Source organism: Amblyraja radiata, chromosome 4 (genome assembly GCF_010909765.2).
Source record: "Amblyraja radiata isolate CabotCenter1 chromosome 4, sAmbRad1.1.pri, whole genome shotgun sequence".
In the NCBI taxonomy this organism is placed as follows: domain Eukaryota; kingdom Metazoa; phylum Chordata; class Chondrichthyes; order Rajiformes; family Rajidae; genus Amblyraja; species Amblyraja radiata.
This window is the reverse complement of record NC_045959.1, coordinates 116000417-116019151: the sequence shown is the minus strand read 5'-3', so window position 1 is coordinate 116019151 and position 18735 is coordinate 116000417. Positions and strand designations below refer to the sequence as shown.

The 18735-nt window shown below is 50.1% G+C and overlaps 1 protein-coding gene across 1 annotated transcript in view; it reads right to left on the bottom strand.

The window, feature by feature from the left end:
* Positions 1-18735, bottom strand: part of nbeal2 (neurobeachin like 2) — a 177768-nt gene that overhangs the window by 114293 nt on the left and 44740 nt on the right. The window contains exons 5-11 of the mRNA XM_033020421.1: positions 18070-18194; positions 14127-14209; positions 11018-11103; positions 9582-9888; positions 8958-9064; positions 5945-6031; positions 512-595 (exon numbers count right to left, since the gene is read on the bottom strand). Coding sequence (XP_032876312.1) covers positions 512-595; positions 5945-6031; positions 8958-9064; positions 9582-9888; positions 11018-11103; positions 14127-14209; positions 18070-18194 — 879 coding nt within the window. The remainder of the gene's footprint in view (positions 1-511; positions 596-5944; positions 6032-8957; positions 9065-9581; positions 9889-11017; positions 11104-14126; positions 14210-18069; positions 18195-18735) is intronic.

Sequence of the window (18735 nt, the reverse complement as noted above, 5' to 3'; positions counted from 1 at the left end):
GGAGTATTGTGTGCAGTTTTGGTCCCCTAATTTGAGGAAGGACATTCTTGCTATTGAGGGAGTGCAGCGTAGGTTCACCAGGTTAATTCCCGGGATGCCGGGACTGTCATACGCTGAGAGAATGGAGCAGCTGGGCTTGTACACTCTGGAGTTTAGAAGGATGAGAGGGTATCTTATTGAAACATATAAGATTGTTAAGGGCTTGGACACGCTAGAGGCAGGAAACATGTAATAGGGGGAATAGACAAAGTGCTGGAGTAACTCAGAGGGTCATCTCTGGAGAGAAGGAATAGGTGACGTTTCGGGTGGGAACCCTTCTTCAGACTGAAAGATAGAGGTGGGGGGGGGAGGGGGGGAGTTGAGGCAAGAATAGGCCAGAACAAAGCATGGCTAGCAACCAATGACCTCAGGAAGGAAGGGTGGAGCCCACAATGGCCCATTGTTGGCTGTGGGGGTGACACGGAGGGTTTGTGGGAGGAAGGTGATGACGTCTCGGCTCTGGGCCACGTACCTTGGCGGAGGGGGAGTTCTTCATGATGGCCGTCAGGACTCTGATGGCGTGCACAGTGACGGAGCCAGTCTCCTTCTCGAATACCTGCGACAGTGCAAAATTATTACACTCACGCCCACGCCACCAGGAGTTGGACAGTAGGGAAACAAGACAACGCACCACACAGACACACCCACAGAGAAACAGAGACAATAGGTGCAGGAGTAGGCCATTCGGCCCCTCGAGCCAGCACCGCCATTCAATATGATCATGGCTGATGATTCCAAAATTCCTGCTTTCTCCCCATATCCCTTGATTCGGTAGAAGGGCCTGTCCCACTTTGGCGATTTTTTAAACCCCTGTCCCACGGTACGAGTTCATTCCGAGAGTTCTCCCGAGTTTGCCCAGATTCGAACTCGGAGATTTACGGTAATGGCCACTCGTCGGTACTCGGGGCTCTCGTGGACATTTTTCAACATGTTGAAAAATCTTCACGAGTCTTCCCGTGCTTACCTGCCGTTAGCGAGTCTTCCCGAGTAACTGCCGTTAGCGTTACGAGCCGCTAAGAGACGTCCCCGAGCTCCGACGTACCCGCTACGTTCATTCTCCGTGCTTACCACGAGTTTGATTTTTTTTTAAACTCGGGAGAGCTCTTGAATTAACTCGCACCGTGGGACAGGGCCATAAGGTGACTGCCGCAAAACTTTCAACATGTTGAAAATATTTTGGCGACAATGGCGACGTTTTATCTGTCGTAGGTTGTCGCCAGGTGTCGTAGGCGAATTCCATTAAAAACAGTCCCTGGCAGTCGCCTAAAGAGTCGTCTAAGTGGGACAGGCCCTTAACTCTCTCTTGAGAGCATCCAGTGAATCGGCCTCCACTGCCTTCTGAGGCAGAGAATTCCACAGATTCACAACTCAACCAACATCAGGAACACATTTATGTGGAATCAAGTCATGAACATCATAACCTTAATAATCATCATTGTAATTTAGCAACAGACAAGGTTTGCCATGCAGTCATACCAAGAAAGCACCAAGACGCACAACTACAAATACATTTGACACAAACATCCACCACAGCGGCTCCTCCACATTCCCCACTGTGATGGAAGGCGATCAAGTCTTATCTTATCACACCACAACATAGACGCCAAATGCTGGAGTAACTCAACGGGACATCAGAAGGGTCTTCTTCAGAACGTCGCCCATTCCTTCTCTCCAGAGATGCTGCCTGACCCACTGAGTTACCTAAACTGAAGGGGTGGGAGATTGCAACCTTCACGTGGTCCGCCCTGTTTCGACGAATGCAATCAACCCGGCGTGCACAATCAAATGAGATCAAATAGGACAAGTTGTCCTACAACTTTAGGCTGTGCACGCCATAAACAAGAGGAAAAAGACCTAAACTGAACTGAATTCTCCAACTTGTATACGGAGTACTCTGACTGATGAAGGCCAATAGCCTGCCTCAACACCCTGTCACACAAATGATCTGGACTCATTTTGGGTGAAACTATTCTGCACTCCCTCCTAAGCATGATACGAGACCCAAGGCTCCACATCATACTCTGTATGAGGCCGACTTTAAGACAATAGACAACGGACAATAGGTGCAGGAGTAGGCCATTCGGCCCTTCGAGCCAGCACCGCCATTCAATGTGATCATGGCTGATCATCCCCAATCAGTACCCCGTTCCTGCCTTCTCCCCATATCCCCTGACTCCGCTATCTTTAAGAGCCCTATCTAGCTCTCTCTTGAACGCATCCAGAGAAACTGCCTCCACCGCCCTCTGAGGCAGAGAATTCCACAGACTCACCACTCTCTGTGAGAAAAAGTGTTTCCTCATCTCCGTTCTAAATGGCTTGCCCCTTATTCTTAAACTGTGGCCCCTGGTTCTGGACTCCCCCAACATCGGGAACACGTTTCCTACCTCTAGCGTGTCCAAACCCTTAATAATCTTATATGTTTCAATGAGATCCCTCTCATCCTTCTAAACTCCAGAGTGTACAAGCCCAGCCGCTCCATTCTCTCAGCATATGACAGTCCCGCCATCCCGGGAATTAACCTTGTGAACCTACGCTGCACTCCCTCAATAGCAAGAATGTCCTTCCTCAAATTAGGGGACCAAAACTGCACCCAATACTCCAGGTGTGGTCTCACTAGGGCCCTAGACTTCAGGCTTTAGAGATGCAGCGGGGAAATAAGCCCCTCGGCTGACCGAATCCGCTCCGACCAGCGATCATCCCACACACTAACACTGTCCTACACACACTAGGGACAATTTACAACTTCACCAAAGCCAATTAACTTACAAACCTGCGCGTCTTTGGAGTGTGGGAAGAAACCGGAGCACCCGGAGAAAACCCACGCGGTCTTCTTAACTGACTCATTAAAGTTGCCCGTGTCTTTGAAGCATTCTGCTCTTATACACAACATGTCAACAGGCTTTGGCACATTGGCCTTCATCAGTCGGAGTATTGTGTACAGACGTTGGGAGGTCATGTTACAGTTGAACAAGACCCAATCTGACCTTTTTGTCCTGGGCCTCCTCCATTGTCAGAGTGAGGCCCAGCGCCAATTGGAGGAACAGCACCTCATATTCCGCTTGGGGCAGCTTACACCCTAGTGGTCTGAACATTGACTTCTCTAACTTCAGATAGCCCTCTCTCTCCATCCCCTCCATCTTCCCAGTTCTCCCACCAGTCTTACTGTCTCCGACTACATTCTATCTCTGTCCCCTGACGTCAGTCTGAAGAAGGGTCTGGATCCGAAACGTCGCCCATTCCTTCTCTCCATAGATGCTGCCTGTCCCGCTGAGTTACTCCTGCATTTGGTATCCACCCACATTTAGAGTATTGTGTTCGGTGTTGGTCACACTGTTGTGGGAAGGATGGTGTTCATGTGGAACGGGTGCTGTGAAGATTTACGAAAGATGTTGCCAGGATCCGAGGGCCTGAGCTATAGTGTTGGACATATTAGGACTCTATTCCTTGGAGCGCTGGAGAATGTGGGGTAATCTTAACTATTCCCCTCGTGATCCATGTCATGAGAGGAATTCATAGGGTGAGTGCAGTCTCTTGCCCAGAGTAGGGGAATCGAGGACCAGAGGACATAGGTTTAGGGTGAGAGGGGACAGATTTAATAGGAACCTGAGGGGTAACTTTTTCAGACAAAGGGTGATGGGTGTATGGAACGAGCTGCCAGAGGAGGTAGTTGAGGCTGGGACTATCCCATCGTTTAAGAAACATTTGGACAGGTACATGGATAGGACATATTGAAACATATAAGATTATTAAGGGATTGGACACGCTAGAGGCAGGAAACATGTTCCCGATGTTGGGGGAGTCCTGAACCAGGGGCCACAGCTTAAGAATAAGGGGTAAGCCATTTAGAACGGAGACGAGGAAACACTTTTTCACACAGAAAGTTGTGAGTCTGTGGAATTCTGTGGTGGCCGGTTCTCTGGATGCTTTCAAGGGAGAGCTAGATAGGGCTCTGAAAGATAGCGGAGTCAGGGGATATGGGGAGAAGGCAGGAACGGGGTACTGATTGGGGATGATCAGCAATGATTACATTGAATGGGGGTGCTGGCTCAAAGGGCCAAATGGCCTACTCCTGCACCTATTGTCTATTGTCTATTATGTTCAAGAAGGAACTACAGATGCTGGAAAATCGAAGGTACACAAAAGTGCTGGAGAAACTCAGCGGGTGCAGCAGCATCTATGGAGCGAAGGAAATAGGCAACGTTTCGGGCCGAAACCCTTCTTCAGATTGGTCTATTGTCTATTGTCTGTTGACAGTTTTAGAGGGATATTGACCAAACGCAGGCAGATGGGACCAGTGTTGGCAAGTTGGGCCGAAGGGCCTGTTTCCTCGCAGATTCACTCTCTGTGAAATATATGTTTTCAAAGCATTGAACCTTTGTCAAATCCACCTGACCATCCATTACCAGCTTATACCCGTTGATTGTAATAATGTACTGTGATCAAGAGTTATATATTTTCCAGCTGCACTTGAGCTAAGTAAATGACGTTTTGGTTGTGGTGTGATATTAATGATTTCAATCAACCTAGTCGAGATATACGGACGATTGTCAGACATATAAGCAGGCACAGCCAGACACAGAATGCTGGAGTAACTCAGCGGGTCAGGCAGAATCTCTGGAGAAAAGGAACGGGTGACCAACAAAGATATTGATTTTTCTAACTTCAAATAACCCCTTGTATCCCGTCCCTCCCCCACCCTAGTCATCGCACTAGTTTCACTGTCATCTTGATGAGTCTCATTGTCTGTAACTCATTTTCACCTAGCACACAGCTATTAGACAATAGACAATAGACAATAGACAATAGGTGCAGGAGTAGGCCATTTGGCCCTTCGAGCCAGCACCGCCATTCAATGTGATCATGGCTGATCACCCCCAATCATCCCATAATACTTGGCCTTTCCTTTTATCATCGTTACATTTTTGCATATCTTTCATTCATTTATATCTCCCTGCATCGCCATATTTAGTTTAATTTAGAGATACAGCGCGGAAACAGGCCCTTCGGCCCACCGGGTCCGCGCCGACCAGCGATCCCCGCACATTAACACTATCCTACACAACCTAGAGACAATTTTTACATTTACACCAAGCCAATTAACCTACAAACCTGCACGTCTTTGGAGTGTGGGAGGAAACCGAAGATCTCGGAGAAAACCCACGCAGGTCACGGGGAGAAGGTACAAACTCCGTACAGACAGCGCCCGCAGTCGGGATCGAACCCGGGTCTCCGGCGCTGCATTCGCTGTAAGGCAGCAACTCTACCGCTGTGCCCTATATCTCTCATTTCCCTCTCCCCTGACTCTCAGTCTGAAGAAGAATCTCGACCCGAAACGTCGCCCATTCCTTCTCTCCAGAGATGCTGCCTGTCCCGCTGAGTTACTCTGGCATTCTGTGTCTATCTTCGGTGTAAAGCAGCATCTGCAGTTGCTTCCCACACAAGTATGCAAGCAAGTGAGAAATAGAAGCAGCAATTCCAGGTAGTATCAGCAAGCAGCAGGTCTCGTTAGATTTAATTCACCGGGTCTTTGCTCCTGGAATAATTTTGTTTTTAAGGATTTTCCTGCAGTACAGGCCCACCATCGATTTTCCGGCACCTTTTGGTTCTGGGGACCTCTCTGGGTTATCCGTTTTGCCGGCCCAACGGAGGTCGCGGCCACCGAGAGGCCGGGATACCGGCCGGCCAAGTCACAGGGGGCAGATTCCACCCGCCGATCGGCCGCGGAAGTCCCGATGAGGTGGAGATCGCCCACCTCACCCGGCCTAGGGGACACAGTTTCGGGGGGATTACGGGGGGGGGGGGGGGGGGGGGGGGTTGCAAGTGGAGGTGATTTTCCACGCCTGCATCGTACTGACACCAGACCCTGGCCCTTCTTTCCCCATCGGTTCAGTGGCAGCGACTGTACCTTGCTGAGATTGATTTCAGTCAGCAACTGGGTGGCAAGATCTGGGCCCCCCTTTCCGTCATCCTGAGATGCACTGCCGACATAGAGCTGTCAGAGAGAGGGGGGAGAGGGGAGAGGTGGGGGGAGAGGGGAGAGGGGAGGGGGGAGAGGGGAGAGGTGGGGGGAGAGGGGAGAGGTGGGGGGAGAGGGGAGAGAGGAGGGGAGAGAGGGGAGAGAGGAGGGGTGAGAGGGGAGAGAGAGGGGCGAGAGGAGGGGGGAGAGGGGAGAAAGGAGGGGGGAGAGGGGAGAGAGGAGGGGGGAAGGAAGGAGAGAGGAGGGGGGAGAGGGTGGGGGTGAAATAAGGAGAGGGGAGAGAGGAGGGGGAGAGATGGGGGTGAAGGAGAGGGGGAAGAGGGGAAGGGTGGAATAGGAAGGGAGAGGGGAGAGGGGAGAGGGGAGAGGGGAGAGGGGAGAGGGGAGAGGGAGAGAGGGATAGAGGGAGAGGGGGGATAAGTAGGAAGGGGGAGGAGAGGGGGAAGAGGGGGTGGAATAGGAAGGGAGAGGGGAGAGGGAGAGGGGGGATAAGTAGGAAGGGGAGAAGGGGGAGGAGAGGGGGAAGAGGGGAAGGGTGGAAGAGGGGGAGGAGAGGGGGAGAGGAGAGGGGAAGGGGAGGGGGGGGGCGAGGGCAAGGGGGGGAGAGGTTGAGTGGGGTTTTACAGGAAGGGATGGGATAGCGACAAGAAAAAAACAAAATGCATAAAATACATGACATTTGAACTGACACGAAGCTCACAAAACAGGACAATGCCACATAAACTCATTCTTTTACCTCACCGCTCAGGTCAAACAAGTAAAGTGTTATCGGTTTGGTCCATGGGTGGAGAGACACAGCGTGGGAAAAAAGGCCCTTCGGCCCACCGGCTCCGCGCCGACCAGCGATCACCCGTTCACCCCAGTGCGATGTTATCCCGCTTTCTCACCCTCTCCCGACACGCTCGGGGCAGTTGGCAGAGGGTTAATTAACCTACAAACCCGCACGTGGGAGGAAACCGGAGCACCCGGAGGAAACCCACGCGGTCCCAGGGAGAACGTGCAAACTCCACACACACAGACCGCACCCGAGGTCGGGATCGAACCGAGGTCTCTGGCTCTGTGAGGCAAGCAAGGTTTTATAACGTCTGATTTATTTTTTGAAGTTTGTCTTTTGATAACGAAAATAGCTTTGACCTACTTTCTTTGAAGAATGCACAGAGGGTGACCCTTGTTGACGAACTGGGTCACACACACACACTCCTCACACTGACACAAGCACAATCCACTGGACCAGATCAATTCACACACAGACACAAAGTGCTGGAGTAACTCAGCGGCTCAGGCAGCATCTCTGGAGAAGAGGAATAGGTGATGTATCGGTAGGGTTGCCAACTGTCCCGTATTAGCCGGGACATAGCGTATATATTGGGCTAAATTGGTTTGTCCCGTACGGGACTGCCCTTGTCCTGTATTTGACCGCTACTCTCGGGTCGAGGGGACTGTCGGCCCCGCCTCACCCATCCCGACGTAGTGCAGCCCGTGGAGTGCAGCAGCAGCAGCAGCACCAGCGCCTCGCCCGTGGCCCCGTCGGTCGGCAGCCCGGCCTAGCTGTCCGACCTTCGGACCTTCGCTTACCGCCGACACTACTTCTTCTCACGGCCGATCATCGGTTCATGAGTTGGATGGGGCACCGGACTGGACTTTGGCCCGGGCCAAAACTCCTCAGCTGGCCCGCCGGCTGGGCTGTCCGCTGGGCTTTGTGTGCAGTCCAGCACCCGGGCCAACTCATCATTCACCCAGCCACGGCCGAGTCTGTCAACGAATTGCCGTCGGGAATTGCCGCCGTCAAAAGGTCCCTTATTTTGACCTTTTGTCCCTTATTTGGGAGTGAGGAAGTTGGCGACCCTCTGTCTCGGGTCGAGACCCTTCTTCAGTTTCAGTTTAGTTTATTGTCACGTGTACTGAAGTACAGTGAAAAGCTTTTGTTGCCTGCTAACCAGTCAGCGGAAAGGTTTGGAGGGATATGGACCAACGCGGGCAGGTGGGACTAGTGTAGCTGGGACATGTTGGCTGGTGTGGGCAAGTTGGGCCGAAACCTGAACGCACGCACCACTAGACTCAGGAACAGCTTCTTCCCCTCTGTTATCAGGCTTCTGAACGGCCCTTCCATAAGCTAGGGTGCTGTCCGATTCACCTCTACCCCATTGCGGACATTGGACTTTGTCTGTGGAACTGGTGCGCTACAATACTGAGAACTATATTCTGCGCTCTGTATCTTCCCCTTCTTCAGACATGACCTGAAACGTCACCTATCCATGTTCTCCAGAGATGCTGCATTACCTGCTGAGTTACTCCAGCTCTTTGTATCTATCTTCGGTATAAACCGGCATCTGCAGTTCCACTGTACACATATTAATAAAATAGTTTAGTTTAGTTTAGAGACACTGTGCGGAAACAGGCCCTTCGGCCCACCGTGTCCGCGCCGACCAGCGATCCCCGCACACTAACACTATCCTACACCCACAAGAGACAATTTTTACATTTACACCAAGCCAATTAACCTACAAACCTTTGGAGTGTGGGAGGAAACCGAACATCTGGGAGATCTGGGGGAAGACCACGCAGGTCACGGGGAGAACGTACAAACTCCGTACAGACAGCGCCCGTAGTCGGGATCCAACCCGGGTCTCCGGCGCTGCATTCGCTGTAAGGCAGCAACTCTACCGCTGCGCCACCGTGACCGGTGATCCGAAGATTCTAAGTCCAAAGAAGGGTCTCGACCCGAAACGTCACCCATTCCTTCCCCCCAGAGATGCCGCCTGTCCCGCAAACTCACTCCGGCACTTTGTTAATTCCATTCATTACAGAATTGAAGCTAATTTTCTATTTAAAAAAAAAAAATTTCACGTTATTTCCCCCAGGTGTTTAACCTTTAAGAGTTGATGAGAATACAGGCTGGTAGCAAGCGAGAGGAGATGTCTACGCAATGCAAGGTGCGTACCTTGCTGTTCTGGATGAGTCTAATGATGTGTTCAAAGCAGTTATTATTGAGGAAGATGGCCTGAAGAGCAGGGCGGTCCTTGCAGTTTAACATGTCCGAGATAGCACCTGTAACAGAGAAGTCACTCCTTTAGTTTAGAGATACAGCGCGGAAACAGGCCCTTCAGCCCACCGAGCCCTCGCCGACCATCGATCCCCGCACACTAATGCCCCTGTCCCACTTAGGAAACCTGAACGGAAACCTCTGGAGACTTTGCGCCCCACCCAAGGTTTCCGTGCGGTTCCCGGAGGTTTTTGTCAGTCTCCCTAATGGTCGAAAGTGGTTTCCGCTTCTTCTATGTTCCGGCCATTATTTCAAAAAATTCAAAAACGTCCGCGACTAAAAATAGGTTGCCGTTTTTTAAATCGCTAATTTTTTAGTCGACGCCGGTTGCGATGCTAGTTGAAGGTGGTTGCCGGAGGTTGCAGGTAGTGGAAGGTCTTACCTCCGGCAACCACCTGCAACCTCCGGCAACCACCTGCAACCTCCGGCAACCACCTTATATGTTTAGGCTCGAAGGGCCGAATGGCCTACTCCTGCACCTATTTTCTATGTTTCTATGATCTAAGTTCTATCCCCACTTACTGAGCATGTTGATGCGTAGTGAGATGAAGACGTCATCCAGAGAGCTCTGTGTTGCCTCCGCCAGCAAGGCCACTGGCCTGTCCGCATTCAGCAGCTTGAAGTAACCTTCCAGGATGGCCTTGATGTCTACCTGCCGCTGGTCCAGGTTGCTGGCGTGCAGGATGTGTATCATTGAGATCAGGCACTTCAAGGCAACGTGCAGCAGCCTGCTCTCCCTCCGCTCCAGGCTGCCCACCTCGCCGGAGACCCTGAGAACCGTCATGAGAGCCTGGACCGAGGTCGGGGTGATGGCCACAAGAGCACTCTTCTGCAGGGAGGAGACCAGGGGGCAGGGTTCAGTCACACCGCCGGCCAATTACACTTAACCCAATGAAGAGATCAACGCCAACACACAAAGTACATGGTCGCACCCCGGCCACTCCCTCTTCACCCCTCTCCCATCCACGACTACAAGGACTACAAGGCCCAGAGCATCACACAAACCAACCTCCCTTCCATTGACTCCATCTACACCTCACGCTGCCTCGGCAAGGCCAGCAGCATCATCAAGGACCAGTCGCACCCCGGCCACTCCCTCTTCTCCCCTCTCCCATCGGGCAAAAGTTACAGAAGTGTGAAAACGCACACCTCCAGATTCAGGGACAGTTTCTTCCCAGCTGTTATCAGGCAACTGAACCATCCTACCACCAACCAGAGAGCGGTCCTGAACTACTATCTACCTCTTTGGAGACCCTCGGACTATCCTTGATCGGACTTTACCTGCTTTACCTTGCACTAAACGTTATTCCCTTATCATGTATCTGTACACTGTAAATGGCGGGATTGTGTTGTCTTTCCGCTGACTGGTTAGCACGCAACAAAATCTTTTCACTGTACCTCGGTACACGTGACAATAAACTAAACTGAACTAAATAACTGAGTAACTAGCGAAGTAACTAACTAAGTAACTAACTAAGCAACTAACCAACTAACTAGCTAACTGACTAACTGACTGACTAACTAGTTAGCTAGCTAACTGACTCACTCACTCGCTAAATAACTCCCTCACTGACTAACTAACAAACTAACAAGCTAACAAACAAACTAACAAGCTAACTAACTAACTAACTAACTAACTAACTAACTAACTAACTAACTAACTAACTAACTAACTAACTAACTAACTAACTAACTAACTAACTAACTAACTAACTAACTAACTAACTAACTAACTAACTAGCAAACTAACTAGGCGCTATAACACCAGGATAAGTGCCCAGCCAAGGGAACCAAGCCAAATGCCAAAGTAATATCTAAACTACCTCTACACTTATCGTATAGAACAATGTCCATATTCAGTAATAAACTATCTTCCCCAGGGAGGGAGAAAGTAAACATAAGCAGGAAAGAAGTTGCCGTTGAAGTTTTCAGTTTTAAGTTGTTTATTCCGAGCTTACTTTACTGCCACTGATAATTGCTCCGTAAAGATACATCAGCCGCAGTTGAATTGTCTTCGGTAAGGTCTGGCAGCTCTGGAAACTTTCTACAAGGTCATGAAACAAAAACACAAGATGCTAAAGTTAGAATAATTGAGAGTCTTTGTATAAAGTCTCCACATAATTAAGCTCTCTTCAATAAAGTGTCTTCAATGCTCGGGTGGCGCATGGTAGAGTTGCTGCCTCACAGCGCCAGAGACCCGGGTTTGATCCCAACTACGGGTGCTGTCTGTACGGAGTTTGTACGTTCTCCCCGTGACCTGCGTGGGTTTTCGCCGAGGGCTCCAGTTTTTCCCCACACTCTAAAGACGTGCAGGTTTCCAGGTTAATTGGCTTCTGTAGTGTGTAGGATAGTAGTAGTGTTTGAGAGATCGCTGGTCGGTACGGACACGGTGGGCTGAAGGGCCTGTTTCCATGCTCTAACTCTTAACTAAACTAAACTTATTCAACTAGCTTATTCATCTGGAACAAATGAGCCACCCAATTAGAAAAGAGAGATGTATAGAGGATGTTTCTATTAACCATATAACCATATAACCATATTACAGCACGGAAACAGGCCATCAACAATTATTCTCCCCTAGTCCCATCTACCTGCAGTCAGACCATAACCCTCCATTCCTTTCCCATCCATATACCTATCCAATTTATTTGTAAATGATAAAATCGAACCTGCCTCCACCACTTCCACTGGAAGCTCATTCCACACAGCTACCACTCTCTGAGTAAAGAAGTTCCCCCTCATGTTGCTCCTAAACTTCTGTCCCTTAATTCTGAAGTCATGTCCTCTTGTTTGAAACTTCCCTACTCTCAATGGAAAAAGCTTGATCACATCAACTCTGTCTATCCCTCTCATCATTTTAAAGACCTCTATCAAGTCCCCCCTTAACCTTCTACGCTCCAGAGAATAAAGACCTAACTTATTCAACCTTTCTCTGTAACTTAGTTGCTGAAACCCAGGCAACATTCTAGTAAATCTCCTCTGTACTCTCTCTATTTTGTTGACATCCTTCCTATAATTAGGCGACCAAAATTGTACACCATATTCCAGAATTGGCCTCACCAATGCCTTGTACAATTTTAATATTACATCCCAACTTCTATACTCAATGCTCTGATTTATAAAGACTAGCACACCAAAAGCTTTCTTTACCACCCTATCTACATGAGATTCCACCTTCAGGGAACTATGCACAGTTATTCCTAGATCCCTCTGTTCAACTGCATTCATCAATTCCCTACCATTTACCATGTACGTCCTATTAGTCTAAAAATAAAGGACGTTCCTTTAGGAAGGAGATGAGGAGGAATTTCTTTAGTCAGAGGGTGGTGAATCTGTGGAATTCTTTGCCACAGAAGGCTGTGGAGGCCAAGTCAATGGATATTTTTAAGGCAGAGATAGATAGATTCTTGATTAGTGCGGGTGTCAGAGGTTACGGGGAGAAGGCAGGAGAATGGTGTTGAGAGGGAGAGATAGATCAGCCATGATTGAATGACGGAGTAAACTTGATGGGCCGAATGGCCTAATTCTGCTCCTATCAGTTATGAAAAAAAAAGGATTCCACAGAGTGTGCAGGACTAGAGGGCATCGATTTAAGAAGAGAAGGGTAAAGTTTAAAGGAGATGTGCGGAGTAATTTTGTTTTACACAGAGGGTGTTGGGTGCCTGGAACACACACCCTGGGATGGAGCTGGAAGCAGATACGACAGTGGTGTTGGTGGCTTTGAGGGATGCACATGGATATAGACAATAGACAATAGGTGCAGGAGTAGGCCATTCGGCCCTTCGAGCCAGCACCGCCATTCAATGTGATCATGGCTGATCATCCCCGTTCCTGCCTTCTCCCCATGTCCCCTGACTCCGTTATTTTTAAGAGCCCTATCTAGCTCTCTCTTGAAAGTATCCAAAGAACCTGCCTCCACCGCCCTCTGAGGCAGAGAATTCCACAGACTCACAACTCTCTGTGTGAAAAAGTGTTTCCTCGTCTCCGTTCTAAATGGCTTACCCCTTATTCTTAAACTGTGGCCCCTGGTTCTGGACTCCCCCAACATCGGGAACATGTTTCCCGCCTCTAGCGTGTCCAAACCCTTAATAATCTTATATGTTTCAATGAGAGTCCTCTCATCCTTCTAAACTCCAGAGTATACAAGCCCAGCCGCTCCATTCTCTCAGCATATGACAGTCCCGCCATCCCGGGTATTAACCCTGTGAACCTACGCTGCACTCCCTCAATAGCAAGGATGTCCTTCCTCGAGTTAGGGGATATGCAGGGAATGGAAGGATATGGATCATGAGCAGGAATATGTGGAACTCATTGCCACAGAAGGATGTGGAGGCCAAGTTTATAGCCATTTTTAAACTGGAGATTGTTTTTTGATAAGTGCGGGTGTCAGGGGTTATGGGGAGAAGGCAGGAGAATGGGGTTGAGCATGATATTTTAGCCATGATGAATGGCGGAGTAGACCTGATGAGCTGAACGGCCTCATTACTGCTCCAATAACTTATGGTCTTCTGATCTAATTCCAGCATCTGTAATTCCTTGTATCTCCTGAGCAAATTATACCCTCTTGGTTGGTAGACACAAAGTGCTGGAGCAACTCAGCGGGTCAGGCAGCATCTTTGGAGAAAAGGATGGGGTGATGTTTCTGGTCGGGACCCTTCTTCAGACGCCTGCATTTCCAGCATCTGCAGTTCCTTCCTACAGCTTCTGGGCCATTGGCTTCTTAGTTTAATGTAGTTTAGAGATTCGACACGGAAACAGGCCCTTCGGCCCACCGAGTCCGCGCCGACCAGCAATCCCCGCACACTAACACTATCCTACATAGTACAGGGATCATTTACATATACACCAAGCCAATTAACCTACAAATCTGTACGTCTTTGGAGCGTGGGAGGAAATCGAAGATCTCGGAGAAAACCCACGTGGGTCACGGGGAGAACGTGCAAACTCCGTACAGACAGCGCCCGTAGTCAGGATCGTACCCGGTTCTCTGGTGCTGTGAGGCAGCAACTCTACCGCTGCGCCACCGTGCCGCACCCGGCTTCTGTCAAAGTGAATTATTTTACTTACCGTGGAAGAACGTATTGAATTCTTGAGGTAGATCAGCTGGGGTAAACTTGTATTTACTTCTTTCCATCGAGCTGATGATCTCCCTAAAACCAAAGAGGACCTGTGCAGTTAAACATCGGGGTAAACAGACGGACATCACAAGCACGGCACCTTGGGCGCGGCGCGGCACCTTGGCGCAGCGGTAAAGTTGCTGTCTTAAGGGCCTGTCCCATTTAGGCCAATTTTTTAGGCGACTACAGGCGATTAGGCTGTCGCCACATGGTCGCCGGGGTGACGCCTGTATGTGGTCGTGAGTCGTCTCCTCAGTCGCCCAAAGAGTCGTGGCATCTTTCTGATCGCCGCTGGATTTTCAACGTGTTTTTGGAGACAGTCGGTGACAGTAGATTTGACGGCAAATTTTTAAAATCTCTCCCATCAACGGGATGCGACCTTTTCCTTGTCGTATCTCCGTCTCCGTCTGCACCGAGGCCTAATATTGTGGAGCTGGCGGCCTCCGACTGGAATCGGCCTGTGGCAGAGCCTGTGGACTCACCATCGCGGAGCTGGCCGACTTCGGAGTCTGTGGTGACGCTGTGGCTGCGACCCGGCTTCGGAGGCATCGACCGCGAGCCCTGCGGACGGGTAACATCGGGAGCTCGCAGGTCCCTGGTTGGTGACCGATTCTCGGGAGCTCCCGCAACGACAGCTTCGTCCGCCCCGAATCGCGGAGTTTGAACCGGCCCGTTCGCGGGCCTTAAAAACGACCGCGGGATTTACCATCACCCGGCGGGGGCTTCAACATCGAGAGCCTCGATCGCCTCGACGCAGCGGGAGAACAATCAAGGAAGAGATAAGACTTTTTGCCTTCCATCACAGTGAGGAGGTGCCTGGAGATTCACTGTGATGGGTGTTTGTGTTAAATTGTGTTCATTGTGTGTTTTGTTGCTTTTTTCTGTCATGACTGCATTGGACACAATCTCGTTCAAACTTGTTTGAATGACAATAAAGGAAATTCAATTCCAATTCAATTCAATTTAATTCTCCTGATGTAAGTGCTGTCCTAGTTGTTGCCAGGTTGTCGCCGGTACTGACTTTTTTTTGTGTTGTTAAAGTATTTCAAATTTTGTGTCGAAGGGGGAACCAGTTGCCGGTTTTTCGGCAACCTGCTACGACTGTGACAGTCGTCGGCAGTCGCCTAAAAATAGACGAAGTGGGAAAGACCCTTTACAGCGCTTGCAGCGCCGGAGACCCGGGTTCCATCCCGACTGCGGGTGCTGTCTGTACGGAGTTTGTACATTGGCCATGAGAGGATTTGAGTATAGATGCAAAGAGGTCCTTCTGCAGTTGCACCGGGCCATGGTGAGACCACACCCGGAGTATTGTGTGCAGTTTTGGTCTCCTAATTTGAGGAAGGACATCCTTGCTATTGAGGCAGTGCAGCGTAGGTTGACCAGGTTAATTCCCGGGATGGCGGGACTGTCATATGAGGAAAGATTGGAAAGACCGGGCTCGTATTCACTGGAGTTTAATGGACGGGATTTATATAGCGCCTTTCTAATACTCAAGGCGCTTTACATCACATTATTCATTCACTCCTCAGTCACACTCGGTGGTGGTGAGCTACTTCTGTAGCCACAGCTGCCCTGGGGCAGACTGACGGAAGCGTGGCTGCCAATCTGCGCCTACGGCCCCTCCGACCACCACCAATCACTCACACACAATCACACACATTCACACACAGGCAAAGGTGGGTGAAGTGTCTTGCCCAAGGACACAACGACAGTATGCACTCCAAGCGGGATTCGAACCGGCTACCTTCCGGTTGCCAGCCGAACACTTAGCCCATTGTGCCATCTGTCGTCCCAAAGTTTAGTAGGATTTGAGGGGTTCTTATAGAAACGTATAAAATTATAAAAGGGATGGACAAGCTAGATGCAGGAAATATGTTCCCAATGTTGTGCGAGTCCAGAACCAGGGGCCACAGTCTTAGAATTAAGGGGAGGCCATTCAAAACTGAGATGAGAAAAAACTTTTTCACCCAGAGAGATGGGAATTTGTGGAATTCCCTGCCACAGAGGGCAGTGGAGGCCAAGTCACTGGATGAATTTAAAAGAGAGTTAGATAGAGCTCTAGGGGCTAGTGGAGTCAAGGGTGTGGGGAGAAGGCAGGCACGGGTTATTGATTGTGGATGATCAGCCATGATCACATTAAATGGCGGTGCTGGCTCGAAGGGCCAAATGGCCTCCTCCTGCAACTATTTTCTACGTTTCAATCTAGACCGGATTGGGAGTGTGGTGGAACTGGGAGATTGGCAAGGACAGCATGAGAGAACATCTGTCAACGATCTGTCAATCTTTCCCTTACAGTCCCATTCTCCTGCCTTCTCCCCATAACCCCTGACACCCGTACAAATCAAGAATCTATCTATCTCTACTTTACAAATATCCATTGACTTGGCCACCACAGCTGTCTGTGGCAAATAATTCCACAGATTCACCATCCACCAGAAATTTCTCCTCGACAATAGGTGCAGGAGTAGGCCATTCGGCCCTTCGAGCCAGCACCGCCATTCAATGTGATCATGGCTGATCATCCCCAATCAGTACCCCGTTCCTGCCTTCTCCCCATATCCCCTGACTCCGCTATCTTTAAGAGCCCTATCTAGCTCTCTCTTGAAAGCATCCAGAGAACCTGCCTCCACCGCCCTCTGAGGCAGAGAATTCCACAGACTCACCACTCTCTGTATTTCCTCGTCTCCGTTCTAAATGGCTCACCCCTTATTCTTAAACTGTGGCCCCTGTTTATTGACTCCCCCAACATCGGGAACATGTTTCCTGCCTCTAGCGTGTCCAAATCCTTAAAAATCTTATATGTTTCAATAAGATAGCCTCTCATCCTTCTAAACTCCAGAGTGTACAAGCCCAGCCGCTCCATTCTCTCAGCATATGACAGTCCCGCCATCCCGGGAATCAACCTTGTGAACCTACGCTGCACTCCCTCAATACCAAGAATGTCCATTCTCAAATTAGGGGACCAAAACTACACACAATACTCCAGGCGTGGTCTCACTAGGGTCCTGTACAACTGCAGAAGGACCTCTTTGCTCCGATACTCAACTCCTCTTGTTATAAACTCCTCTCCTTCCTAAAGGATCGTCCTTTAATTCTGAGGCTGTGACCTCTGGTCCTAGACTCTCCCGCTAGTGGAAACATCCTCTCTATTTTCCAATTAGATGGCTCATTTGTTCTAGATGAAGAAGTTTAGGTTATAGATATAGCATGGAAGCAGGCCCTTCGACCCACCGAGTCTGCACTAACATGACCTCCACAGCCATCTGTGGCAATGAATTCCACAGATTCACCACCCTGGCCAGTGTTTGTCGCTGGTAGACAAAACTGCTGGAGACTCAGTGGGTGCAGCAGCATCTATGGAGCGAAGGAAATAGGCAACGTTTCGGGCCAAAACCCTTCTTCAGACTGATGTAGGGTGGGGGGGGGTGGGGAGGGGGGGGGGAGAAGAAAGGAAAAAGGAAGAGGAGGAGCCAGAGGGCTGTGGGAGAGCTGAGAAGGGGAGGAGACAGCAAGGGCTACCGGAAATTGGAGAATCCAATGTTTATGCCGCTAGGGTGCAGACTGCCCAAGCGGAATACGAGGTGCTGCTCCTCCAATTTCCGGTGGTCCTCACTCTGGCCATGGAGGAGGCCCAGGGCAGAGAGGTCGGATTCTGAATGGGAGGGGGAGTTGAAGTGCTGAGCCATCGGGAGATCAGGTTGGTTAATGCGGACCGAGCGGAGGTGTTCGGCGAAACGATCGCCAAGCCTGCGCTTGGTCTCACCGATGTAGATCAGCTGACATCTAGAGCAGCGGATGCAATAGATGAGGCTGGAGGAGATGCAGGTGAACCTCTGTCGCACCTGGAAACACTTTCCGAAGACAGTGTTTGACGCGACCGTGCCTGTACTCACCCGCCCAGTTGCCGCCTCCAGATTTGGTACGGGTCGAAGAGACATTCGCACAGGTGCACGGCGTACGTGGTTAACTGCTCCACCTTTGCCGTGTCCGGCAAAAGTCTCCGTGTTTCATTCTTCAGCTGAGGAGAGAGAAAAAACGTTCAGACAAACGGGCAGCAGATTGTGCGGGCATGGTGGCGCAGCGGCCTTTCAGCGCCGGAGACCCGGGTTCGATCCCGACTACGGCCGCTGTCTGTGCGGAGTTTGTACGTTCTCCCCGTGACCGGCTTGGGTTTTCTCTGAGATCTTCGGTTTCCTACCACAATCCAAAGACGTGCAGGTTTGTAGGTTCATTGGCTTGATCTGAATGTAAAAAATTGTCCCCAGTGTGTGTAGGATAGTGTTAATGTGCGGGGATTGCTGGTCGGCGCGGACGCGGTGGGCCGAAGGGCCTGTTTCACCGCTATATCTCTAAACAAATCTAAACTAAACAGATGACAACTCTTCCTATGGAACAATCTAATTTCATAGATTAAAGAACACAGAGTGCTGGAGTAACTCAGCGGGTCAGGCAGCATCTGTAGAGAACATGGATAGGTGACGTTTCACAGAGTGCTGGAGTAACTCAGCGGGTCAGGCAGCATCTGTGGAGAACATGGATAGGTGACGTTTCAGGTTTTG